The sequence below is a fragment of the Astyanax mexicanus genome, chromosome 20 (genome assembly GCF_023375975.1).
Source record: "Astyanax mexicanus isolate ESR-SI-001 chromosome 20, AstMex3_surface, whole genome shotgun sequence".
NCBI classification, from domain to species: Eukaryota; Metazoa; Chordata; class Actinopteri; order Characiformes; family Acestrorhamphidae; genus Astyanax; species Astyanax mexicanus.
The window spans coordinates 37,477,397-37,504,919 of record NC_064427.1 but is presented as its reverse complement, the minus strand read 5'-3'; the positions used below and the strand labels follow the sequence as shown (position 1 = coordinate 37,504,919).

The following is a 27,523-nucleotide window of genomic DNA, read 5'->3' as shown; positions in this document are numbered from 1 at the left end:
TCTGTGAATCTAATCTGGATTAAGGATTCAGCTCCTATTCTCTGCTGAAATGTTTTATAAGAAGCACAGTAAACCAGAGACAAAAGCCAGACAAAAGCTGTGAAATCCCATGCTTACAACTGGAACATAAAGATTTCCTTACACTGAGAAAGCAAACAGGCTTAAAGGACCTCATCTTTATCTGCTGCTTCAGGCCTCACAAAGCCTGTAGAGAAGGAACACTCCTGTGTACAGCGTCCAAGAGACAGATCAAGTGGGACTACTGCATTTAAATTTGAGTTTTTAGACATTTTTGTTGCTACAGACTACTAGAAGTGGGCTGCTAATCTGTACAGATTTGTACCATTTCCACCAAAAACACTGGTTTGCAGAAAGCTATAATCGAGTTGATAAACTGATATATTTATATGTCCTACTTGTCACACAAAAACCTAAAACCTAAAAGGAAACAACTAAAATGGAAGCACTTCTATGGATCCTCTCATCATTCTTTTTAATCTTTCTTCCTCCACCCACTCAGAGTCCACATACAAAGTTTTCTTGATAAACGCTATTAAAAAGATGGTTATCTGTATGGTTTTGTGCAATTCTCAGTTCTTTTACTTCTAATAGTCTTTATACAGTGCATATATCATCACTGTCAAATAAAAAAACACTCTATAATTAAAATTCTCTCCAAAATGAAAAAGGAAAAAACTTTAAAATGACAGACAAAGAATAGAGTGCGCCATCTACCCATCCAGAACGAGCATGGCAAACTGTGCTCGTTTGGACTCTGGCTGCTGATGGCAAACAACATTAGCCTGCTGAGACCCAGACTTTTGCTTGGTGTGCAATTTAATTTATTTTGCAAAAAATACATTTTTATCTTTACCATGCATGATCAGAAGGACCCAATTAGTCTAAAAACTAAATTTTAGCTTTCTCCATTAAGCAAATAAATTAGTTTCAAACATAGAATTCTATAAAAATGTTTTACCTAGACCATGTGTCTGTCTAGGACTGGTTGTAGAAACTTGTGACTGGGATTCCTGACATCTTTTTTCAATCAATTGAGTGTAATTTTGTCATGTGGCAAATATGAGGCCAAAAAATGAAGTATTATGATGCAGAGAAGCAGAAATATAATGTCCTCAAATGAGGACGCAGGGTCTCAAGAGGTTAAACAACATACAGTCATATGAAAAAGTTTGGGCACCCCTATTAATCTTAATCATTTTTAGTTCTAAATATTTGGGTGTTTGCAACAGCCATTTCAGTTTGATATATCTAATAACTGATGGGCACAGTAATATTTCAGGATTGAAATGAGGTTTATTGTAACAGAAAATGTGCAATATGCATTAAACCAAAATTTGACCGGTGCAAAAGTATGGGCACCCTTATCATTGTATTGATTTGAATACTCCTAACTACTTTTTACTGACTTACTGAAGCACAAAATTGGTTTGGTAACCTCATTGAACTTTGAACTTCATAGCCAGGTGTATCCAATCATGAGAAAAGGTATTTAAGGTGGCCAATTGCAAGTTGTTCTCCTATTTGAATCTCCTCTGAAGAGCGGCATCATGGGCTCATCAAAACAACTCTCAAATGATCTAAAAACAAAGATTGTTCAACATCGTTGTTCAGGGGAAGGATACAGAAAGTTGTCTCAGAGATTTAACCTGTCAGTTTCCACTGTGAGGAACATAGTAAGGAAATGGAAGAGCACAGGGACAGTTCTTGTTAAGCCCAGAAGTGGCAGGCCAAGAAAAATATCAGAAAGGCAGAGAAGAAGGATGGTGAGAACAGTCAAGGACAATCCACAGACCACCTCCAAAGAGCTGCAGCATCATCTTGCTGCAGATGGTGTCACTGTGCATTACTCAACAATACAGCGCACTTTTGCACAAGGAGAAGCTGTATGGGAGAGTGATGCGAAAGAAGCCATTTCTGCAAGCACGCCACAAACAGAGTCGCCTGAGGTGTGCTTTTGCATACTTTATTACTGTGTCCGTCAGTTATTAGATATATCAAACTGAAATGGCTGTTGCAAACACTCAAATATTTAGAACTAAAAATTATTATGATTAATAGGGGTGCCCAAACTTTTTCATATGACTGTGCAATCCAGTGCATTAGTCTGTTGGACTGTATCTTGTAACGTTGTCATTAACAAAGACACCAGCTTTTATGTAGCAGCATAATATATCAGCAATATCTACATCCACATTTTTTCTTACCAGAAACAAATCAACACAGAATAACTCAGAATAACCCATGTTTCTATTTAGAAATTGAAATAAGTATAATGTTTTATTCTAAACCCCACTGTCCTTCAGCCTGCTTTAGTCGGTGATCCTGGTATTGCACCAATCAGCCTGGTGTTGCATATTTCAGGCTGGAGATGCCCAGCTGTTTGCCAGCAGTCTTGCTGTTTGTTCAGCACAGACAGATGATTAAATCACTAGGCAGCATTAAAAATTGAAAAAAGCAGGTCTAGAATTGTAAATACGAGCGAACACCAGTGATGCAGTTTCCATTTTAAATTTCTGTGGTGACAGAAAGAGAGCAACAAAACACTGATTCATCTCCCAACACACCTTGAGGCTATAAACCAATCAATGTCATCATATTTTTCTTTTAAATAGTCAATTATAATATTTTGGTATTTAAATAAACATGGGCATAATCAGATTTGGGCTGTTGGGTTTCAGATAATTTTTTTAATCTTTATAACACAATGTTCTACAGAGGGACTGTGGAAAGCATCCTGAGCACCTGCATTACCGTCTGGTTTGGGAACTGCAACACCTCAGACCACAAGATCCTACAGCGGATAGTGCGGACAGCTGAGAAAATCATCGGAGTCTCTCTTCCCTCCATCACCGAGATCTACACCATCTACACGCTGCATCCGCAAAGCCACCAGCATTGTGGACGACCCCACCCATCCCTCACACGGACTCTTCGCTCTAATGCTGTCCGGCAGAAGATACAGGAGCATCCGAGCCTCCACTACTAGACTCTGCAACAGCTTCTTCCACCAGGAAGTCAGACTTCTCAACACACAGTGACAGAGCTGAACCCCACCCTTCCCAACACACACCCAACACACACCCAACACACTCACACAAAACTGAACTGAACCCCTCCCCTTTACACACACAAAGACTTAATTAATTATATTTTATTTAGAACTATCTTCACACACAGTACATAACAAGCATACTATATTAAAGAAACTAATAGTTTCTCTCAGTAGATAGCTGGCTTGCTAGCAAAACTTCCAATTCCACCTTAAATGGTGCAACAGACAGCAGAGGCTGCAGCATTTAAGGTGGAGCGAAAAAAACTAATAAAAGCTAATTTCACCTCCTTATCACAGAGGAATTAAGGACTAGATAATAATTCATTGCTGCACCACCTTCTAGGTTATTATTTGATCAGAATTATTACTGATCCTATGTATTGTTTTATATTTGAGCATATTTCAGTGTCAGATGATTGTGTGAGAAACCTGCAAATGAGAAAGTAAACTTTAATAAAATAAATAAATTAAATAAAAAAATATGCTTTTTGGTTTACTGGTTTTGGCAATATATTTTGTGTTGAAACTGTGTATAGAATCAAGTGTTAACAATGCATTACTTCAAAAAAAAAGAGGAATAGAAACATAAAAAAATGTCTGCACTTATCCTTTAAGACAGAGGTGTCCAAATTACGGCCCGCGGGCCATTTGCGGCCTGTTTCCTTTTTTGGAGCGGCCCACGAGGTATTTTAGAAATAGAATGAAAGTTGGCCCGCTGTTAAGCAGGTTTTTATAATGTGAGATTCAAAGTTTGAACGCTAGGTGTCAGAAACGGGCCAAAGAGTCTTAAAGCGGAGAGTATGCGCATTTCTAGCGTAGAAAAACGGGGCAAAGAGTCTAAATTTTGCTGTAATTAAGAAGTTTAATATTAAGAGACATCATGAAATGAAACATTAATTTGAAAAATCTTAGTTTACACAACACTGTCAAAGATAGATAAAGATAGTAGGTCAAGTTAAATGGTGTGTAAATGAAAGTAATCAGGAAAATGTATTATTTAAAGTGGTATATTTCACTATTTGTTTTATTATAGAGTCTGTGGTCCGTGACTTCAAATATATTTCTCCTTCTGGCCCCCAACAAAAAAAGTTTGGACACCCCTGATTTAAGAGCATTTCTTACCGTCATCCAGGTCGGGCAGGATGCTGATGCGAGTGCTGGGGTACTCCGAGCCCAGGCGGCCACCCAACGGCATGCTGAGAGACACATTAAAACTCTCCTCCTCCTCATACAGGGAGTCATCGATGACGACCACCCGGCAAAACTTCTCCGCCTCGTCTTTATCAAAGCGCAGCATGCTGACCTGCTCCTCGGGCCGGGAGATGTAGTCTGAGTAAGAGAGGACGGTACTCGGAACAGTGCCTTTAGCAGAGCCTGCAGAGGATGAGGGAGAAGAGGGAGAGTAAGAGGAGTGAGGGAGGGACTGTAGACTGAAGTTACAAGATGTAAACCAGAATAAACAGTTCTGAAATGCAGTTTTTCTTTGATTGTCGACATAAAATCTGCTCAGAGAAAAATCAGGGATCACTCTGTGCTCGCTTAGTCTTGTAGTGTGAACTACTGGAAGACGCTTGCTGAGCCATCGCTGACTGATCTCCGACCAGTTGGAGACGCCCGGCAAATATTATTTGGCATGCTAAACATCTGATCCAGTTGGAGACTGGGAGTCGGAAGACTACCTACAGTTAATGGGATAACAGAAAGAGAGAACCACGAGTCAAAAACACATCTGCTGCATGGTCAGAGCTGTTTATGGAGAGTCTGACCACTTTCTGGTCCCCTGTTATATCAGTAAATTACTGTTAAACACTAGAGGGAGCTTGCGAGTGAGTCCTCTATGAATGGGGGTGAATAGAGCTAAAAGCTAAAAACGTGAATAAAAAAAGTGACTAACTACTAAATACTATTCTGAGCGTACCTTTAATTTTATAAAGTAAAATAATGATTTTTCATTTTAAAAAAAAGCAAAGAAAGCGTGCCTGTTATTTTTTTTTTATATTTTTCTACAGCAAACAAGGTTTAGTCAGTAAAGATGCTAGCATTTTTGCTTTAAGCTGATTGGTTGGTGAGATAGAGCTATAGTATCAAAAAGTTTAAAACCTTAAATAATTATGACTGTGGTAGTAAAACATTTGATATACGTTCTGAGTTGAGTGCATAAGTACATATTTCAGTATAGAACTGATTAAACATTTATAAACTCTGATTTTGCTCAGTTGCTCCACAGGAACCCATTCATTTTGGACTCACTGCAAGTGCGTATTCTCCTTTAGACATTCTCTGGCATGGCCTTGCCAGTTTTCGTGTGTGTTTAGTTCAGTCATGTAGTGTGAAAATCTCAACAACTCAATACCTTGCATGTTACTTGTGTGTGAACAGCACAACGACTGACAACTGAGAAACCTGAGTGTGAACCTGGCATTAGAATGCTTTTGCCTTGGTCAAAGTCCTGAACGTCTTCAAACATGCCCAATTTCTCCACCTATCAGGTAGACTGGTGGATCTGTGGATTTCTGCAGCTCCTCCAGAGTGACCATAGGCCTACTGGCTGCTTCTTCAGTGCTCTCCTTGCTCGATCTGTCAGTTTGGGTGGCCAACCATGTCTTGGTAGGTTTGCAGTTGTTGAACACTTTTTATATTTTTCGATGACGGACTGAATAGTGCTTCTTGGGATGCTCAAAGCTTGGAACATGTTTTCTTAACCTAACCCTGCTTTAAACTTCTTCACAGCTTTGTCTCTGACCTTTCTGGTGAGTTCTTTGGTGTTCATGATAATGTTTAAATCTCAATGAAATACACTTTCATTAAGTTTGTGGTCATAATGTGACAAAATGTAAAAAAGTTCAAGGGGTATGAAAATCTTTACAAGCCACTATAAATAGTTTGAACTAGGGGTGCGCAATATTATATTGTATACAATATATCATGACACAGAAATATCGTGATATTAAAAATCCATATCGTGATAATAGAGCTGTTCTGTCTTAAAAGTAGTCTATTATTTACTGTGAAGCTTTAAGTGTATTTATTGTATAATTGTTTTAGTTTGCAGTTTATATGCATGCACTAAATATTCTGCAATATTATTTGCTGCATTATATTATTTTATGCTATATTATTTATTTTGCCACATTATGATTATTCTGTTATACTATTATACTATATTCCTGAAATGAATGAATTATTTTAGTGTTCCTATATCGCAAAGTATATCGTTATCGCAAAAATACCCTGAAATATCGTGATATTATTTTAGAGCCATATCGCCCACCCCTAGTTTGAACACACACACACTGTCAAAATATTTTTGATGAATGGACCAACACAAATTCTCCAAAATACCTAAAAAATAAACTTATTAACTTAATTGATTTATTGATTCCTTAAAAAGGTGTTTTAAATTTTTTAAATTGGTAAAACTGAAAAGAAAATGCATGTTTTTCATTGGACATAATTTCTAGTATTAGTGTTTAATTGAGTAAAGGATTACCTACTGTCCACATGAGTAATGTATAATTTTTTACAGGTGTTTAAAACCTTCACACAGTGCTGTATGTCATTTATATACATTGGCTGATTAAAAGAAATCTTACACTGCTATATACGTTCTATGATATTTAGAGAACAGAAAACAGGTCTTTTTTTTTTGACTTTTTGAAATGTCACCCATGTGCATTTAAAGGGTAAAATGACATTAACACCAACCATTATTAGACCATAATAAATCAGTCATCAGTCACTCGGTGATTCACTGACTGCCGGCGCGGCTTGAAAGTGGCTTTTTATACGTCATGACCCTTTGGGTTGTTGCACTTCAATTTCATGAAATTCAACAATTTTTTACTTCGAAACAACGAAGTGCGCTGAGGCACTGATGGATGAGTGGTGCTCCAGTGCATGCTGGACCTTGCTGTACCTTGTAGAGTGTAGCAGAGTACCATCAGCTCCTCACTGACATCTCCGGTTCTGCGCACTGGAATCAGTAGCTCCCCGACGTCCTCCTCGACAGCAAAACTCACCTGGGGAATGAACACTTTGGACTCTGGGAGAAAGTGAGGAAGAGAGAGAGAGAGAGAGAGAAAGAAAGAGAGAAAGAGAGAGAGAGAGAGAGAGAGAGTTAGAGCATACTCTAATTTCAGCCACAGAAGGATTTAGGGCTACCCTGGGAGGCAGCCAATTTAGAGAACCGCAGAGAGCAGAGTGATTCTTCAAAACATCATTATTTCGCTTGGGTTGAGGATGTGTCTGTCCTGGTGCGTACGCCATTTCTACTTTCAACAAAAGCAACCCCCCACTCCCGAAAGAAAAGAAGAAAAAAACCAAAAGATTTTTTGATGTGAACTCCCAACTGTGCCCGACTGAACAGTTATTTTTTTTTAATATTAGATTTTTTTTTTTTGCCCTTTACAGCAACACAATATCAGTCCCAGACGGAAGGTGCTCTGCATTCTGCAACATATGCGCCTATTGACCGCGGCGGATGAAATCGTCTGAATGGGAGCGCGTTCAGCCGTTTCTGTTTTCAAATACCGGAGGTCAGGAACGAGTCAACATCTAAACAGATTTTATACAGCTCTGAAGTGAGCGAGTGGGCAAGCGAAGCTGTGGCTGGTCAGGGAGCGATCAATGAAAAGGCAAACCTCTCGCATGTTTCGGAGATGTTACGAAATCAACAGAGCAACGCGGAGACCGTTTTCCCACTGACGCACTGGGACCAATAAGAAAAAAAAATACAAAAAAAATAAATAAAAAAAACAACATGAAAACTGAAAACACCCTTCAGACTGTACTCGCTACTCTCGTCCCAGATCCCTCTACGCATGTTCTCATTATCTTTGATCCCTCACTCACATCTCCACCACAGCGGCACTTCTGCAGAGAAGAGGCAGATGGACAGAGAAAGAGATAGAGAGAGAGAAAAACAGTAGTAAGAGAGGAAAGAGTAGAAATATATAGTGTAAAAAAAAAGTGTTTGTCCTCGTTATGATTTTTCTCTTTTTTGCATGTTTGTCACTCTTAAATGTTTCATATAATCAAACAGATTTAAATATTAGTCAAAGACAATAAAAGTAAACACAAAATAAAGTTTTAAAATCAAATGTTTGCCCCCTAAAACCCATAAATCTAACTGGTTGCAACACCCTTAGCAGTAACAACGTTGTGGGGGAATTTTGGCCCACTCTTCTTTGCAGAATTGTTGTAATTCAGCCAAATTGGAGGGTTTTCGAGCATAAAACGCCTTTTTAAGATCATGCCACAGGACTTTGACTAGGACAATCCAAAGTCTTCACTTTGTTTTTCTTCAGCCAGTACCTTCAGAGGTGGACTTGCTGGTGTGTTGTTGGTCATTGTCCTGCTGCAGAACCCAAGTTTGTTTTTTTTAGCTTGAGGTCACGAAAACAAATGGCTGAACATTCTTCTTCAGGACTTTTAGGTATAGAGTAAAATTCATGGTTTAATTCATCACAGCAAGTCTTCCAGGTCCTGAAGCAGCAAAACAGCTCCAGACCATCATACTACCACCACCATGTTTTACTGTAGGTATGATGTTCTTTTTTTGCTGAAATGCGTTGTTACTTTTACACCAGATGTAATGGGACTCACACCTTCCACCTTCCTCGTCAGTCCACAGAGTATTTTCCCAAAGGTCTTGGGGATCAACAAGGTGTTTTTTTTTGTTGCAAAATTGAGATAAACCTCAGCTCAACATTCATCTTGTAAGTCTGCCATGAAGCCATTTTTTTGCCCAGTCTTTTTCTTATAGTGGAGTCATGAATGCTGAATCTTAACTGAGGCTATTGAGGCCTGCAGTTCTTTGAATGTTGTTTTAGGGTCTTGTTTAGGGACCTCTTGGATGAGTCATCACTGTACTCTTGGGGTAATTTAGTCATCTGCAACTTCTGGGAAGGTTCACCACTGTTCCATGTTTTTCTATTTGTGGATAATGTCTCTCACTGTGGCTTGCTGGAGTCCCAAGACTTTAGAAATGGCTCAATTACTTTCATTCTCATTTGTTCCTGAATTTCTTTGGATCTTGGCATGATGTCTAGCTTTTGAGTATATTTTCGTCTATGTCTCTTTGTCAGGTAGGTCCCATTTAAGTGATTTCTTAATTGAGAACAGGTGTGGCAGTAATCAGGCCTGGGTGTGGCTAGAGAAATTTAACTTACGTGTGATAAATAAACGTGAGTTAATTTATGTTTTAACACTTTTTCATACAGGGCCATGTAGGTTTAATTTTTCTTCTCCCTTAATAATGAAAACCTTTATTTTAAAACTGAATTTAATGTTTACTTGTGTTGTCTTAGACTAACATTTAAATTTGTTTGATGAGCTAAAAGCTGAGACAAGAGATAAGTGACAAATTGGTATATAAATTTAGAGATATGAAACAGATAAAAAAAAGTCCAAGACTGAGAGAGCGCTTTCCAGAAGTCAGGGGTTGGTAGATTGTGTCCACTAATCTGAAGCATCTCCTGCAGAGGTCTTATTGAGGTCTTGATTAAGAGCGAATTGCCTAAAGGAAGATATTATTCCCTCGTTCTTTAGCACATCCAATCTGTTTCTGCACAGTTTGTGTTGGTCATCGTCTAGGTCATCCTTCATCAGCAGCCACAGGATGCTGCCCAACAGAATGAAGAACGTTGGCTGGATATTCCTGGTTGGTGGACTTTTCTCAGTACAAGCAGGGCACTGATGTGTTTAAGAATTCCAGCAGCACTGCTGTGTCTGAGCTACTAATACCAGCACAACACACAGTAATACAACTCCACCATGTCAGTGAGGGTTTCTCCAGTGCTAATAATGAGAATGACCCATCACACAAATAATAATACCTGTTTTGTAGTGGTTCTTGTGGGGTCCTGATCACTGAAGAATAGGGTGAAGGGAAGATAATAATAATAATAAAGTAATTGATGAAATAGACAATGAGTGTAGAAACGCTGCTATGCTTAATCTGTGTATAAAGAGATAAAAAAAAAAAACGTAAGAGAGGTCGGCGAATACTAAAAGAGAGAGAGAGAGCTTTCTGGAGGTCATGGGCTGGTAGGTTGTATCCACTAATCTGAAGAACCTCCTGCAGAGGACAAATGAGTTCCTGATTAAAAGTAAATTGCCTGAAGGATGATATTATTCCCTCGTTCTTTATCACGTCCACATTTCAAAGTTTCAACTTTTGAGCAGTAAAAAAGGTGACAAGGCGTTTAGGGCTTTCAGTGATTAGTCTTTTTTGTCATTTATTAGGCCAATAGTTATATAGTTATATACTGAAATTAATGAGAGAGTACTGTAAAAAATTGGGACAAATCCCATTTTACCACTTGGTCCTACCACTTAGCTTAGTGAAAGTAATTAAAAGCTCATTTCAGGTCCCCAACACAAAGGAATTAAGGAATGGACAAATATAATCAATTGTTGCACCACCTGCCCCATTTCTAAAGGCATACAATGCCCTAAAATGTACCATTAGATAGGTTGCTGAATTTTAGCACTCCTCTGCTATGTGGTTTTTTTTATATGGTGAATGATATTATACCCTGAAATATGGTGCCATATAACCCACCTCTAATTATCACATCAGGGTACTACTTTTTTTTTTGCTCTTTTTAGCAAAAGAAAAATTCACACTGTTCTCATTTCCCATGATATATCTACTAGAGACAGATTATATCTGTACAGTATCATTTATTTTACTTTAATCCTAAATATATATATATATAGAGAGATATATGGAGTGTATTATTATTAGTATCATGACATGATTAGTATCTGGATCATTGCTTTCTGTTACAAATCTGATCAAATTCCTGTTTTTTTTTAATATTTCAGTTAGGGGTGTGCCATATCATACCGCAATCAATATGCAATAATACAATTTTATTTTAATTTTGTTGCAGTAGTATATTCTTAAAATAATTTTTCGAATTTAGTGTTTTGTCATTTCGCCAAGCAAGGGCGTAGGAGTGGGCTTGATATTGGGGGGGACACATTTGCCAATATGAACCCAAGCCCACCCTATAGTTTCCTAGAACAACATTTGTGGAAATTACTTTAAATTAAAAGTAAATTATTATTATAAGGTGATTTTACAACCTAAACAGGTTACTCCACGTTACAGTTACTGTTGTTAGAAAAAAATATGCATGCAATGTCTGAATTATATACATATAACAAAAATTATCAGTTATCACCTAATATTTAAAATAATATAACAGATTTGGTTATCATTATTATTATTATTATTATTATTATTATTATTATTATTATTATTATGTATTGGCATGTCAATTCTGTCATATATTTACATTTTCTCCTGCACTTTTATTTTTTTTTTCTACTGAGAGCTCTTCTTAAGATGGTGACATTTTATGTAAAAGAATGTAACTTTACGTTGCATAGAGATTTTTATAAACATCAGGACATGTGGTCTTATTGTGAACTACAAATGAACAGAAGTCACGTTACAGCAGTGTTTCTCAACCCTGTTCTTACATATTCTACTGCATATTAACACTGTTCTGCATATTCTACAGCTTCCTCTTCTTTAAAGACACTTAATAAAGTGGTGGTATGATGTGTCTAATACACTGCTGGATATACATAATGATTTATTTAGGCTCCATATAGGGGCTAAAGGATTTTAACAGGTAAACTCAGTAAATGACTGTTTATTAGCTGATCAGCTGGATCAGGTGGAAAACACAGATTTAGGGCAGTGATCGGGGTTAAGAAACTGCTTTAAACTACCAACATAAAGTACTGTACTAAATTCTGGCTATCCAATACATGTAGCTTCTAGTTAACTAGTTAGTTAAATTCATTTTCGTTCATTATAGCTCACACTAAGTCCTGCAATCCTAAATTAATAAACAGTTTGAAAATGAAATAGTGATTAGCTGATCAGGTACAGGTCTAGTTGAACATTACATATATATATATTTTTTTCTTTAACCCTGACTCCCTATCTAATTAATTTAAGTTAAACTAACTCACTAACACAGCTGCAGTTTATTAATCACAGTGGGTTTAAACTGTGTGTTTTGATTCAGAGACGTGTATTTTTAACCAGTTATCAGAAACATATCATCACAGTTTACGTGGTTAGCCTATCGTTACCTTTCTGTTAGAAAAATCTCCGTATATCCAGATCTGTTTTAAAATCAGCTGAAGCGGCTGCAGCCCGATCCCGCTGCTAAATCTCACAGCGAGGGGGCGGGGCTTCCCCAACAGCAAAGTGACTCTCCTCCTCCGATTGGTCCGGTCTGTCTCCTCATTAATATTACGGCTGATGTGAGCGAACTGATTTCATTTTTGGGGGGGACAAATCCACCTATTTCTAATATCCCCCCCGGTTCCTACGCCTATGTCGCCAAGAGTATTGTTATCGAGAAAACAGCATGAAATATTGTGATATTACCACCCACAAGCAGCAGTGAAGCATCTTCAGAGAAAAACAACACAGCTGTACTGTAAGAGATACCTGAGGAGAACTGTCTGCTGGATGATTCAAGAGATGAAGCAGAGTCAGCACTTTTTAAGCTCCGCTGTAGCTCTGAGGTCACGGTGAAATATTTAACGTGTTCCCACAGATAGGTCAGATAAACATCATGTCTTATTCATGCTGCTGTTTCATTGTGAATGAATGCTTTCATTTATTTTAAAACTAAATACAGACACGGCACTGCGGAGCAGCTATTCTACAGTATTACAAATTATGCTCAGAGGTTTTGCCCTTGCTGTGAAATAGACTCTCTCTCATGGGCGGTTAGATGTTCCATTTTTAGGCGATGATAACACATTTGCTGCTAATTATTTTTTCACTTGTGTTTCATTATGGCTGTTTACATCTTAGAAAAAGGGAAAAGATCATTTGAGGACAGCGACCTTCTCCGTGTTCTCTTTGGCAAAATTAATTCTGCCTTTATCTCTTTTCAGACGTGACTCAGTGTGTATTGACGCAGTGTGTATTACACCATGTGCAGTCGTGCAGGGAAAAGAGCTTGGTTTTAATTGACCTATCCATGCTCTGCTCACTAATGTGTTCTTTTTTAGTGAGTGTTCCTTCAAAATCCCATTCAACCCAAGAGACTCAACCCAACTGTAGTGCACTTTGTTAATCATTTAAGTTTCTCCACCCATGACTTGAGAAGTCGCTCATTATCATGTACAGGAAAAGGACTTTTGAGACACGATGTTGGTGCCGGCCCCATTTCCAAAAGTTATCCTTTTGGAAATGGGGCCGGCACCAACATCGTGTCTCAAAAGGATAACTTTTGGAAATGGAACATTATACGCATTATCAACCAGAACATTATGTCTACCTTCTAGTTTCTAAACCCATTATTTATTACATACATTTTTACAGCCCCACTGAGCAGAGTAGATCAGACACAGCAGTGCTGCTGGAGTTTTTAAACAAATCAGTGTCACTTCTTGACTGAGAATAGTTCACCAAAACATATAAATCCAAATATCCAGACAACAGCACCCAACACAAACTGTATAGCAACAGATAAACTTCAGTTAGGTAGAGGTGTCTAATAGAGGTGAGGACAGTGAGCAGACACATTGTTTAAAAACTCTCTATAAACCTATATTATTGATAAAGAAACTGGATCAGGAAGTGACCACAGCAGTGGTCATAATATTATGTTTGATTAGTGTATGGTACAATTAGCTTATTGCTAACATTCAATCAGAATTCCTACTGGAATGCTAGCTATAATATAGGAGATAATAGACATGGTTTTATCATTTATGGTTTGAACTAATCATGAGGTTCTAACTCCACAGCAGAACCAATCAGAATCGCGCCTTGCTGCCAATACAAAAAGTTAAATGCTATAACGAAACCAATCAGAATCTTATTTCATCTAGGGGTGGGGCAAAAAAAAGTCCAACTCCACAGCAGATCCAATCAAAATCTCTTCTTCAGTTGGGGGGAGGGGGGAAAAGAAAGTCAACCTCAGCAGCAGAACCAATCAGAATCTCTGTTTCAGCTGGATTGGGGCAACGGAGAGTCAAACTCTGCAGCAGAACCAATCAGAATCTCTGTTTCAGCTGGATTGGGGCAACGGAGAGTCAAACTCGGCAGCAGAACCAATTAAAATCTCAGTTTCAGCTGGATTGGGGCAACGGAGAGTCAAACTCTGCAGCAGAACCAATCAGAATCTCAGTTTCAGCTGGATTGGGGCAACAGAGAGTCAAACTCGGCAGCAGAACCAATTAAAATCTCAGTTTCAGCTGGACTGGGGCAACAGAGAGTCAAACTCGGCAGCAGAACCAATTAGAATCTCTTGTTCAGCTGGGGGTAGGGAAAAAGGAAGTCAAACTCTACAGGAGAACCAATCAGAATCTCTATTTCAGCTGGATTGGGGCAACAGAGAGTCAAACTCTGCAGCAGAACCAATCAGAATCTCTGTTTCAGCTGGATTGGGGCAACGAAGAGTCAAACTCTGCAGCAGAACCAATCAGAATCTCTATTTCAGCTGGATTGGGGCAACGGAGAGTCAAACTCGGCAGCAGAACCAATTAAAATCTCAGTTTCAGCTGGATTGGGGCAACGGAGAGTCAAACTCGGCAGCAGAACCAATTAAAATCTCAGTTTCAGCTGGATTGGGGCAACAGAGAGTCAAACTCGGCAGCAGAACCAATTAGAATCTCTTGTTCAGCTGGGGGTAGGGAAAAAGGAAGTCAAACTCTACAGGAGAACCAATCAGAATCTCTATTTCAGCTGGATTGGGGCAACAGAGAGTCAAACTCTGCAGCAGAACCAATCAGAATCTCTATTTGAGCTGGATTGTGGCAACAGAGAGTCAAACTCTACAGCAGAACCAATCAGAATCTCTTGTTCAGCTGGATTGGGGCAACGGAGAGTCAAACTCGGCAGCAGAACCAATTAAAATCTCAGTTTCAGCTGGATTGGGGCAACGGAGAGTCAAACTCTGCAGCAGAACCAATTAGAATCTCTTGTTCAGCTGGGGGTAGGGAAAAAGGAAGTCAAACTCTACAGGAGAACCAATCAGAATCTCTATTTCAGCTGGATTGGGGCAACAGAGAGTCAAACTCTGCAGCAGAACCAATCAGAATCTCTATTTGAGCTGGATTGTGGCAACAGAGAGTCAAACTCTACAGCAGAACCAATCAGAATCTCTTGTTCAGCTGGATTGGGGCAACGGAGAGTCAAACTCGGCAGCAGAACCAATTAAAATCTCAGTTTCAGCTGGATTGGGGCAACGGAGAGTCAAACTCTGCAGCAGAACCAATTAGAATCTCTTGTTCAGCTGGGGGTAGGGAAAAAGGAAGTCAAACTCGGCAGCAGAACCAATCAGAATCTCTGTTTCAGCTGGATTGGGGCAACGGAGAGTCAAACTCGGCAGCAGAACCAATCAGAATCTCTGTTTTAGCTGGATTGGGGCAACAGAGAGTCAAACTCTACAGCAGAACCAATCAGAATCTCTGTTTTTAGCTGGGGGTAGGGAAAAAGAAAGTCAAACTCTACAGGAGAACCAATCAGAACCTCTTGTTTAGTTGGGGGTGAAGCAGAACCTTCTAGAACCTTGGGGTGGTAAACATGTGTAAATAAGGGACTACCAGAAATCTGTATGTACCACTTCAAGCAGTGGCCATAATGACAACAATAAATGCATTTATTCCACTTGGGTATGGGTAAATCTGTCCAAATTAAAAACCATTGATCTACATTTTTGATTCCTGGTTCAAACGAAAATGCAAAATAAAGTTAGGCGCACAAGGAAATACTGTAGGCCTGAACATTGCAGAGGTTACACTCTACACTCATCTACGTTCCCTGTTTTCCTGCTCTTAATACAGTGATTCTGACTCCTAGGTCACAGTGAATGAATTTAGCAGTGATGTAGTACGATCACTACATCGAAAACCTCTTAGCTCCCAAAGCTGCCTGTGTCTGACGCTGGAGGTTTACCATAAAGCTTGGAGGGTAAATGTTACCATTCAGCAGCAAGTGGGTCAGACAGGTCTTCCCAAGACCGGCATGGAAGAACCTGGCTCTGTCTCTCGTTAAAATATTAATGCATGCAGACAGAATTTCTTCTAGAGGAAAAACAGAGGGGTGAGGAGCACTGTAGACTGCCACTAAGAGTGGGTGATATGGCAAAAAGATAATACAACTGCAGAGAATATGTTCTTTCCTCCTTGTTGAAAATCCTCAAAAAATAGACATTTTTTGAGGATTTTCAACAAGGAGGAAAGAACATCATGCACTAAGAAAACATGAGCCAAACTGAAAAAAATACACCGACATGCCAAATGTCATTGGAATGAATCGGTAAAACTTGTCAACCTGAAATAAAATTTTAACCAAAGACATGTTTGGAGAAAAGCAAAAGAAAAGCGTGTCTTGCCAATTCAGTAAATTCAAAGCACAGTGGTTTTTACTCCATTCACATTTAACTAAACAGGATTAATCACATTCCTCAGTCACAATGTTTCTGTTTGTTAGTCTACTTTTTCTGAGAAGAACCTAAAGAAGACGTTTAGAGCTCCTCCCCTTTGATGACCTGGAAAAACTTTCTGCTCAGACATTTTTCAAAATAATAAAGTGAGGAACAATAAGGGCATTATTTTAGCTAACTTTAAGCAAGACATCAACTACACGCTTTGCAGCATGATTAAGGATTTTCTAATGTGTCTTTGCTATCGTAACGACGGGAAAAGTACACCTCATTTGGCTCAAAAGGTGCAAAAGTCATGTACTAATTTCTCTTAATCAATCATGGGTGTTTTTTTTGGTGTATCATGCAATAAACAAATCAGTGATTCACTTGGCATTCTCATATTGTCACATAGGACTGGGCGATATGGATCAAAAAGTATATCTTGATACTTTTTTCTGAATTGCGATATTGTTTAATATACAGTGTATTTCTCGAGTGAAGGCTGAGTTAAAGTCTTTATGCTGGTCCAACGCAGGCCAGCTGGGCAGACCGGGGCCGCACTCCATGTGTGTGTGTGTGTGTTTGTGTGTATATATATATAATTTATGACTATATCCTACTTTGGTTCAAGCTAAGAATGTTTCGGGTTTTAAAATTAGGTCAGTGAACAGAAATCGAAAGTTTATTGTCTTTAAAAGGGTGCAATTCCTTTGTTATGATATTACGTTGGCATTATATTAGTGCCATTCAGTGGTCTTAAAATGCCAACAATATCGTTTACCGCAGTAATTTCTGGGACGACATATCGTTGCAAAATATTGTTATTGTGACAGGCCTAATCACAACTCACAAATAAAGTAGGAAATGAACACCAGGCACTAAATACAGATACAGCTTTTTACCATATCAGCGCAGAACTAACTATACTGTACCTCACATATCCAGTATAACATCATAAACTGAACACAGCTGCCTGAAATACACTTCTTTTAGAGTGTGAGTGTGTGTGAGAGAGAGATAATGTGCGTGAGAGTGAAAGAGTGAGAGAGAGATCACCTGTTTCACTACAGGACATGTGCTTTTATCTCCCTTGTGCTCATATTATAATCCCATACAGAATTCTGATGTCACGTCATGTTAAAATGATGTAAAAAAATAATAAATCAAAAGTAACTCAGCATTGACATTTTTTGAAGATAAATTCTTTTCATAGGGGAGCTAAATTTTTGCATGCAGCTGTATGTAATTTAGTATTCTGGAAGTCTGATGATGGTCCCTTGAACAATTAAGGAAAGCATAATACGACGTCGTTCATCACAGTAACAGCATTTCGTTCCACAGCCCTAACTGCCTCATAAACACAAGCACTAAAAGGGTAATTAATGGTGAGCATGCAGCAGTGCTGGACTGTTCAGAGCGGTCGAGAGTGTCTCCCTTCTTCTTCGTTCCCTCCATTAAAGAAAGCAGACATGTTAAGCTCCCCTCAGGAGCTCAACCACAGGAAAACAAACCCCACCATAAGACTGGTAATTAGCTCACAGGGGAAGCCAGGGAGTTTTTTTTTTTTCTTTTTTTTTCATAAGGAGAAACAAGTTTGAGGTAAGACAGCGAGAGCGTTGCTCAGACGGAAAGCTATGGCTGTGTTTGGCGAGATAGATCCAAATTATAATTACCAAGGGACCCTGCAAAGCCAATAAAGGGAAATGCGCACACGCTGTGAAATAAAAATAAGCCCGTGGTTATTCGCAGCCTACAAATCTGAGTTTGCTTATGAAAGTGAGAATGTGCGGCAGATTCCCATGGTCGCAAACAAAGCGAGCTAAGAAGAAGCTAAAGAAGCTCAAGTCCATATCTAGCGGCCGTCCGTGCGACAGGGAATAGCAATTTAAAAGAGCTGGCCTGGTGTGAGAGCCGAGCTGAAGGCGTATCTAAAATCTTCTGAAGACCAAGTTTCTTGATTAACGGGATATTCGCTGCTTCAGTGCTTAATTACAAATCAGTGCTGTCTATAATTAGTTCTGCAGTTTTGCGCCTGTAGTCAAAGCACGGTGTGCTCTTTCCAGCAGTGCTCCTCAAAAAAAAAAAAAAAAAAAAAAAAAAAAAAAAAAAAAAAAAAATCAAAAATTATAGATTATAGGAAAAAAAAATTATAGGAGAAAATATTTCAATTCACAGGTAACAGGCTATGTTTATTAATAATTACCATAAAATAATGATGAAAAAATCATTTCAAAAAGAAGCAAAAGATTAAAAAAAATAGTTTGAGGAAAATAGAAAAAATAGTTTGAGGAAAATAGACAACTATTTTCTCCTGCTCAGTAGAAAATCATCTCTTGTAGAGTGCAAATTACCACTATAAATGACACGCACATGAAAGCCTAAAGCTCAATTTGGGTGTGGGGGAGTTAATAGATGTTAATAAAGGTCAGGAGTCACAATAAAGTGCTGTAGAAATAAAGAAGTATCATTATGTTGCTCCACTGACAACTAGTAGTGAGAATAGCATTACTATCATAGCTACACTGTAGGGTTCAGCATGCTGCTAACTGTACTGCGTAACTTTGATGAAGCATGCAGCACAATGCTTACAACAACTGCACAACACTAAACACTAAATAACCATATAAATTTTCATATTTCATATTTGTGTACTGTGCTCAATAGTCCTAATGCTCTTTATACTTTTGGTGTCGGTTCTCTATCTCTCAGCTTGTCCAGAAATGCATGTAAAAATGGTGTCCTTTAGTGGTCCTTTTATGTTTTTGTTCCATTTTAGCTATGTTTAATAATTAACATAAAATTATGATGACTTTATTGTTGTTATAAAAACGAAATGAAGTCCCAAAAAATTAAAAAATACATAAAAAAAAAACATTTCCAAAAGATGCTAACGAAAAAACAATAGTTTGAGGAGAATAAATGATTTCACAGGTTACTATTTCCTCCTGATCAATAGATAGATAGATAGATAGATAGATAGATAGATACTTTATTGATCCCGAAGGAAATTTAGCAGCCAGTAGCAATTACACAACACAGTAGAAACAAAAACAATACACAGTAGAAACAAACAATAAGTGTAGTACAATACACTTATTGAGGGATAAAAAAAATAAAAAACCAAGGCACAATGAAGTGCTTCAATAATAAGTAACATTATGTTGCTCCACTGACTGAACTAATTTTTTTCTGGGATGTGTATTAAGCACTTCATGCCACCACTAAAGGACACCATTTTTACATGCTTTTCTGGACAAGCTGAGGAATAAAGAACTGGCACAGAGTGTAAGAAGTATAAGAAGCATTTAGACTTGCAATGTCAATACTCACTTTAATTCCTCATTCACTGTACCAGCCTTAAGCTATATAACACACTTGCACTACTGTTATATACTATTTATACTGTCATCCCATCCCAATCACCATCAATACTGCACTATTGTCTTCCGTCTTACGTATGTTTATTGTGTCTTGTTGTTTTGTACATATAGTGTCTCCCACTCTTTTAGATTATATATCTCTTTATATATTTCTTTTTTTTTTACTTATATGTATATATCCATTTCTCCCCACACTACTGCACCTTGTTTTTGTCTCATGTATGTCTATTTGTGTCCCTGCTGTATTGTACCCATAGTGTCTCCCATTCTCTTTAATTATATCTATTATCTGTACCTGCTGTAAAATTGGGAAGGAGAGTAACGTAATTTAAATTCTCTGTATGTCCTGTACATATGCAGTATTGACAATAAAACTACTTGACCTGACTTGACTTGACTAAGTCTAATAGAACTAATAGTGGAAATGGCATCACTATCATAGCTACACCGTAGGGGTCGGCATGCTGCTAACTGTACTGTGTAACTTTGATGAAGCATGCAGCACAATGCTTACAACAACTGCACTAAATAACACTAACACTAAATAACCATATAAATTTTCATATTTCATATTTGTGTACTGTGCTCAATTGTCCTAATGCTCTTTATACTTTTGGTGTCGGTTCTGTATCTCTCAGCTTGTCCAGAAATGCATGTAAAAATTGTGTCCTTTAGTGGTGGCAGTATGGTGGCAAGTGGCAGTGTTTTTGTTCCATTTTAACTATGTTTAATAATAATTAACATAAAATTATGATGACTTTTTTGTTGTAAGATGTAATTACAATGTCTAAGGGTGAAAACATTTCCTAAATGAAAAAATATATATAAATCAAAGTAAAAGATTGTTGATGTTTGAGGAGAGAATATTTAATTTCACAGGTAACTATTTTCTCCTCCTCAACAGAAATCCATCTCTTTAAGAGGGCAAATTACCACTATAAATGACACTCACATGAAAGCCTAAAGGTTATGTGGGGGATAGAAGCTGAAAAGAGAGCCAACTAGGGTGCGGGGGAGTTGATAGATGTTAATAAAGGTCAGGAGGAACAATGAAGTGCTTTGATAATTGGTGTCAAGCTAAAGCTGTAGAAATAAAGACAGCTAATTATGAGACTAGCATCACTATAATAGCTACACCGTAGGGGTCAGCATGCTGCTAACTGTACTGCGTAACTTTGGTGAAGCATGCAGGACAATGCTTATGAGAACTGCGCAGCGAAACTTTTGCTTTTTATACTTTCAGTGTCGGTTCTCTATCTCTCAGCTTGTCCAGAAATGCATGTGTAAATAGTGTCCTTTAGTAGTGGCAAACAGTGATTAATACTCTTCCCAGAAGATATAGTTACTTCTGGCACAATGTTTTTGTTCCATTTTAGCTATTTAAATAAATAATTTTATTTTATTGATTAATTCGAATTTACAGTTAAGGACGATGTGTTTTTATGAAAATCTTCCGCGCGCGTACCCCTCCACACACACACAACAACAACACAACACAACAAATGACGGCGGAGCTTGAGCAACTAGCACCGTGATCTGGAGTTGGTTCGGTTTTGCGGCGTCGGACGTGGACCAAACAAGTTCTCGCTGTAAGGTGTGTTTAAACCTGCTTTTAAACCTGTGTTTAAACGGATTGCTTCTAAAGGAAGCAGAGCTACAAATTTATCTCTACACCTGAAGCATGTAGCAGAGTGGAAGAAGTGCTGCTCCCAACGGAATAAACGCAACAGCAGCACCAGTTCACCACCAACGTTAAACAAGCAACTGTCCCCGACACATCTTCCAACCGTGTACCAGGTTATGGATGCACTACAGTTAAGATTTTTTGCATATTCATGAGCAAAGATCATCTCATTTTATAGAACACTGGCACTTATTTAAAAGCTATTTTTTGTAAATAGGGAAAATTATTTACTTAATAGTGTAACAGAGTTCAAATATACACGTGTTTTATTGTTAGAATTCCCCAAAATTCTTCTCCTTATATTTTGCCTGTACTGATATAGAGTGGCTAGGTTAGAATGGCTCCTCCCCTTTCCCCCTCTTATATTTCCTCCCCTCACCCTGCCTCTTCCCTTTTTGTACATGATGTGTAATGGAGAGGTAGGTGTCAGAAACTGCTTTAATTTTAATCCAAAATAATCCTATATTTTAATATAATCGTAAAACTCCAAATTGCTCTATATATGTCCCCAAGTTTATTAACAACTATTGTACATTAAAATATCTTGCTAGTAATCAATATTAAAACTTTTAGATGCATGTTTTTGCACTGCTAATGCTACAGCACATGGTCTATGCTAGCATGCAGGCTAACTAGCTAATTATTCCCTGTTTTTATATGCTTTTATACTTAAGAGAGGAGCGGAGAGGAGAAAAGAGGTGCCAATCTAGCCAGAGCTAAAGCCTGTTTCTGTTTATCTGTTTATCAGGTATGAGGAGTTTTAGTTTATATGTGTTAAAAAGTATTGTAGAGCGCTTAGGCTAAGTGGCTAAATGGCTAAGCTAATTATGCTAGTTTGAGCATGGTCTAACCTATTAAATGCTAAGCTAAATATCTTTGACTCTGTTATTAAGTTTATTATCTTGTAAGCCTGTAAATCTCTGCAAATATCCCCTTTTTTACATGATGTGTAATGGAGAGAGAGGAGCGGAGAGGAGGAAAGAGGTGCCAATCTAGCCAGAGCTAAAGCCTGTTTCTGTTTATCTGTTTATCAGAATAAAATCCAGTAAAGACACAACGCAGAGTCTGTCATCTCTAACCACCGGTTACAATAGCATATTAAATTGTACTTGTTTTATATTATCTACTTTGTAAGTTTTACCAAAAAGGGCATCATTTTAGAAAGCTTTCTAAAAGCTACTGGATGTTCTCACTGTTTACAATTGTTTTTTGCTTGTTTCTGGTTGCACTTTAACCACAAAGGGAACATTTTAAGTGAAAACAAATTAAATAAGAACTAGTTTTTAACCATTTCTTTATCATCTTTAGTTTTTAGATTTTTAGTAGGGGTAAAGATCGATTTAAATCGAAAATCAGATTTTTTTTTTTTTTTTGAAATCTAAGATTTTTTTCTTGGGCCATATCGCCCAGCTCTAGTTAGAAGTAACTACAATGTCAAAGGGTGAAAATACCCTTTGGGTCCGTGCATAAAAAAAATAAATAAATAAATAAAAACTCTCCAAAAAACAAAAAGAAATCAATCTAAAAAATAATTTATAAAATACTTAATTTCACAGGTAATTTCCTCATACTCAGTAGAAACCCATCTCTTGTAGAATGCAAATTACCACTATAAAAAGCCTAAACGTTACGTGGTGGATAGAAGCTCTAAAAAGAGTCAGCTTGGGTGCGGGGGAGGTAAGAGATGTTAATAAGGATCAGGAGGGACAATAAAGTGCTTCGATAATTGGGGTCTTGCTGAAGAAAGGAAAAAGTCTCCTCAAATTAAGGCGTAATGCCTGTGTTTGTGCTCTGCTGCAATAGAGAGAGGTCTCAGATCCATGCAGTGAACCTTAAAAAAGCAGTCCCACTTCCCCCCGATCATTTGCGCAGCAACACTTCGAGACCCTCCGATTCCAGAGCTCGAACTGAAGGTTTAAAAAAATTTGATTTGAACAGGCTATCCTTCTGTAAGCGGCTGACATCTTACACGGGTGATTACAGATCTGAAATAAAAATAGCTTTCTTTTATAGCTTTCTGTTAACTGCGGCATGGTACTCAGAGGCCAATTATTTCAGTAGGGCTCTTTTGTTGGAGAGAAGTCTCTAATTCTTGGGTTTGGACTTTGCTGTACTGCTTTCACAGTGTGTGTGTGTTCTGCTGTAGCTTGCCCAGTTGGAAGTCTTGCTAAATTAACACGAAAAAATTCAGTTTGATGCAGCCCGACAGCAGTGGGCTGATATATTGGCAGACTTAACTTAACTCTCAGAACTCTAAAGCTTTGGTATTATCATTTGGGTAACACTTTATTTGAAGGAACACAAATTAGGAGTTTATTATTGTCTTATTATTTGCTTAATAAAGCCTTAATTAGACATTTGTAAATGATTTATTCACTATTTATTAGGCTTTATTCTGTTTAAGTGTTATTGGTGCTAAATTAGGGGTCTGTTATGTGATAATAAGTAACCCTTGTGTGGTGTTCGGGTCTGTGGGACCCGTTTTCATTTTTCATCAAATGATACTAAAAATATATTTTTTCTAACTCAAACTCATCGGCATTGGCTCATTTTTTGTGAAAAACATATATCAAAACACATTTTCGATAAGCACCCCCCCGCACACACATTTATATTACATACAGTATGTTTGGCCAAGGGCTAATAAACATTGCTTCATTTGTAAATTTGAAACTAAACAAATTTTCTACTCATATCTTGAGTTTAATTCATTTTCTTTTACATTTTATTAAAAAACTAATAAAAAAAGAGTAGCAGTTTTTAAAAGAAATGTAACATAAGAAAGGTAAAGGGCAAATATTAACCATGTAAGCTGTTTATATTGCTTGCAATTTAGGTGAAGCAAGCATGTGTAAAGCATTTTAATGTAAAATTGCTTAATTTTGCTGAATTAAATACAAGTAACAAAGTAAACGAGTAACAAAAATATGAACACCACACAAGGGTTAATAATGGCTATATTAGTTCTTATAGTGCACGATAAACGGTTTGTATTCTTGGGAATAATTTGATATTGATCTTAATAACATATATAAATATAACATATTTAAGAATAATTTAGTGTATTTGGGAATAATTTTATATATTTGGAGCAATTTGGTATATTTGAAAATAATTTTGTTCTTTATAACTAATATAATTGTTAAGTCATGCGCATATGTTGCCATTGCCGTTACAGTTTTCATTTTAGCTATATTAGTATCTGCAAATAAAACCAGTCTGTTGGTCAATCTACATTTTAAATTTAGAAGTTGAGAGTCTTAAACTAACAGAAAATAAAACTGCTTGAATTCAATAGAGAATAAATGTGCTAAAATGTGTTTTCTGTTATTTCATTAGGACAATTGCATTTTTGACATTCAACTTTTGTACATGGGAAATCAAACACACAGTTCTTTTTAGTGTCTAATTAGTGATATTGGTCTATTAGTGACTTATTAACCTCGTATTAACTCAATACACTCCAGCACAGCCATAACCCTGCCAAACTCACATAGATCAAACTGCTGCCAATTATAATAACACTAATAACATGTAGAATTAGCTAATAGTTAATGCTTAATAATATTCTGCTTAACAGGGTGCTCACATAACTGTTTATAGTGCACTATAAGAACTAATACAGCCATTATTAATGATTTCCACATAACAGACCTCTAATTAAGCACCAATAACACTGAAAACACAGAATAAAGCCTAATAAGTAGTGAATAAATCATTTCCAAATGTCTCATTAAAGCTTTATTAAGCGAATAATAAGACCTTAATAAGCGCCTAATTTGTGTTCCTTGAAATAAAGTGTTACCATCAATTGTTTTACTGTTGCAATAAAAGATATTGGGCCAGTGTCTTCTAATCCATCTTCCGATGCCTATACAGACTTGTCCACCTCTCAGTCATACAGTGAGGAAAATAAGTATTTGAACACCCTACGACTTTGCACGTTCTCCCACTTAGAAATTATGGAGGGGTCTGAAATTTCCCTCTTAGGTGCATATCCACTGTGAGAGACATAATCTAAAATAAAAAATCCAGAAATCACAATGTATGATTTTTTAATAATTAATATGTGGTGCTGATGCAAATAAGCAAAAATTGAACACCTGTGAAAATCAATGTAAATATTTGGTACAGTGTTTGGTACATTTTTTTTGCAATTACAGAGGTCAAACGTTTCCTGTAGTTTTTCACCAGGTTTGCACTGCACACTGCAGCCTGGATTTTGGCCCAATTGCTCCACACAGATCTTCTCCAGATCAGCCATGTTTCTGGGTTGTCACTGACAAACACAGAGTTTGAGCTCCCATCAAAGATTTTAGGGTTAGGGTTTAGGTCTAGAGACTGACTAGGCCACTCCAGAGCCTTGAAATGCTTCTTAAAGAGCCACACCTTGGTTATTCTGACTGTGTGCTTTGGGTCATTGTCATGTTGGAAGGCCCAGCCACTACCATTCTTCAATGCTCTAATTGAGAGAAGGAGGTTGTTCCTTAAAATCAGTGCAGTCGTCCTGCCCCATGTGCAAAAATCACCCCCAAAAAACGATGCTTCCACCCCCATGCTTCACAGTAAGGATAGTGTTTTTAGGATGGTACTCATCATACTTTATCCTCCAAATTTGGCAAGCGGAATTAAGACCAAACCTCCCATGTAGTTCTGGGCTGATTCCTCACTTTTCTTAGGATCATTGATTCGCCATTAGGTAGGATCTCTCATGGAGCCCCAGTCTGAGAGAGACTGACAGTCATGTTTAGCTTCTTCCATTTTCTAATAATTGCTTCAACAGTTGATCTTTTCTCTGGTGTCTTTGGACAGCTCTTTGGTCTTAGTCATGTTAGTAGTTGGAGTTTTACTGATTGTGTGAGGTGGACATATGTCTCTATGCAGCTAACGACCTCAAACAGGTGCTTCTAATTTAGAATAATAAGTGGAGTAGGGGTGGACTTTTTTTTAGAGGCGGACTAACAGTTTTTTAGGGCCAGAATTGTACTGCTTGGCAGGTGTTTAAATACTTATTTGCAGGAGTAACACACAAATAAATTATAAAAAAAATCACACATTGTGATTTCCAGATTTCATTTTTTTAGATTATTTCTCGCACAGTGGATATGCACCTAAGATTAAATTTCAGATCCCTCCATGATTTCTAAGTGGGAAAACTTACAAAGTTGCAGGGTGTTCAAATACTTCAAATTTTATTCACTGTATGTCTTAGTCAGCCAATCAGCACCTGATTGTTTGATCAGCCTCACCTGTCTTCTGATTAATTTCTGGTGTTTTTCTGTGTATATATGCCAGTGGCGTGCAGTGAATATAGTGGGTACCCCTTCTGCAACCACCCCCCCATACCCCCTCACCCCCACCCTGCCGCCGGCCGACCGACACATAGATAAATATTACAATACCTACTAACTTAACTAACTTAATTTGCCTACAAGTACAACCGTTCAACAAAGATCACTCATTTGTATGCCTACAGTACACCAGAGCAGCCAAAACATTAAGTACATACAAAAACTCACCAGTCAGGCAGCCTATTATTGTGAATTAGTTTCACATTGAAGAACAGCCTTTAAAAGGGCTTTTTAATATAATAAAACACAATATCTGTCTGATTTACAGCCGCAATTCCATGATAGTTAACTAACTATTGAATTAATCCAGCATGAGCTCCGTTTATGCGTAACACCCTCAACACAGCTCTGCTGAGAAGGGGTTAGACAGCCATGGCCCCGCCCCCGCAGTGAAAATCATGAATCTGATTGGTTAGACTGTCCTTCGACTTTGCTAATAGACTCATTACTACACCCTTCTCAAAATCAGGAGAAGGGTCACGCAGTCACATGGGGGCAGAAGTAATTTTAAAAAGCTTTGATTGGTTAAAACCGCTGTCAGTCAGATAAGAGTCCTGTTGGAACTGAAAAACACAGACTAATGCTTTGAATTAGTTGCTGTTTTTTATTTTAGTTAA

General features: G+C 37.7%; 1 protein-coding gene across 1 annotated transcript in view; it reads right to left on the bottom strand.

Annotated features, from left to right (window-relative positions):
• The window catches only part of frem2a (FRAS1 related extracellular matrix 2a), a 161,919-nt gene that overhangs the window by 71,684 nt on the left and 62,712 nt on the right, over positions 1-27,523 (bottom strand). The window contains exons 5-6 of the mRNA XM_049468896.1: positions 6,990-7,115; positions 4,196-4,447 (exon numbers count right to left, since the gene is read on the bottom strand). Of these exons, the coding sequence (XP_049324853.1) occupies positions 4,196-4,447; positions 6,990-7,115 (378 nt within the window). The remainder of the gene's footprint in view (positions 1-4,195; positions 4,448-6,989; positions 7,116-27,523) is intronic.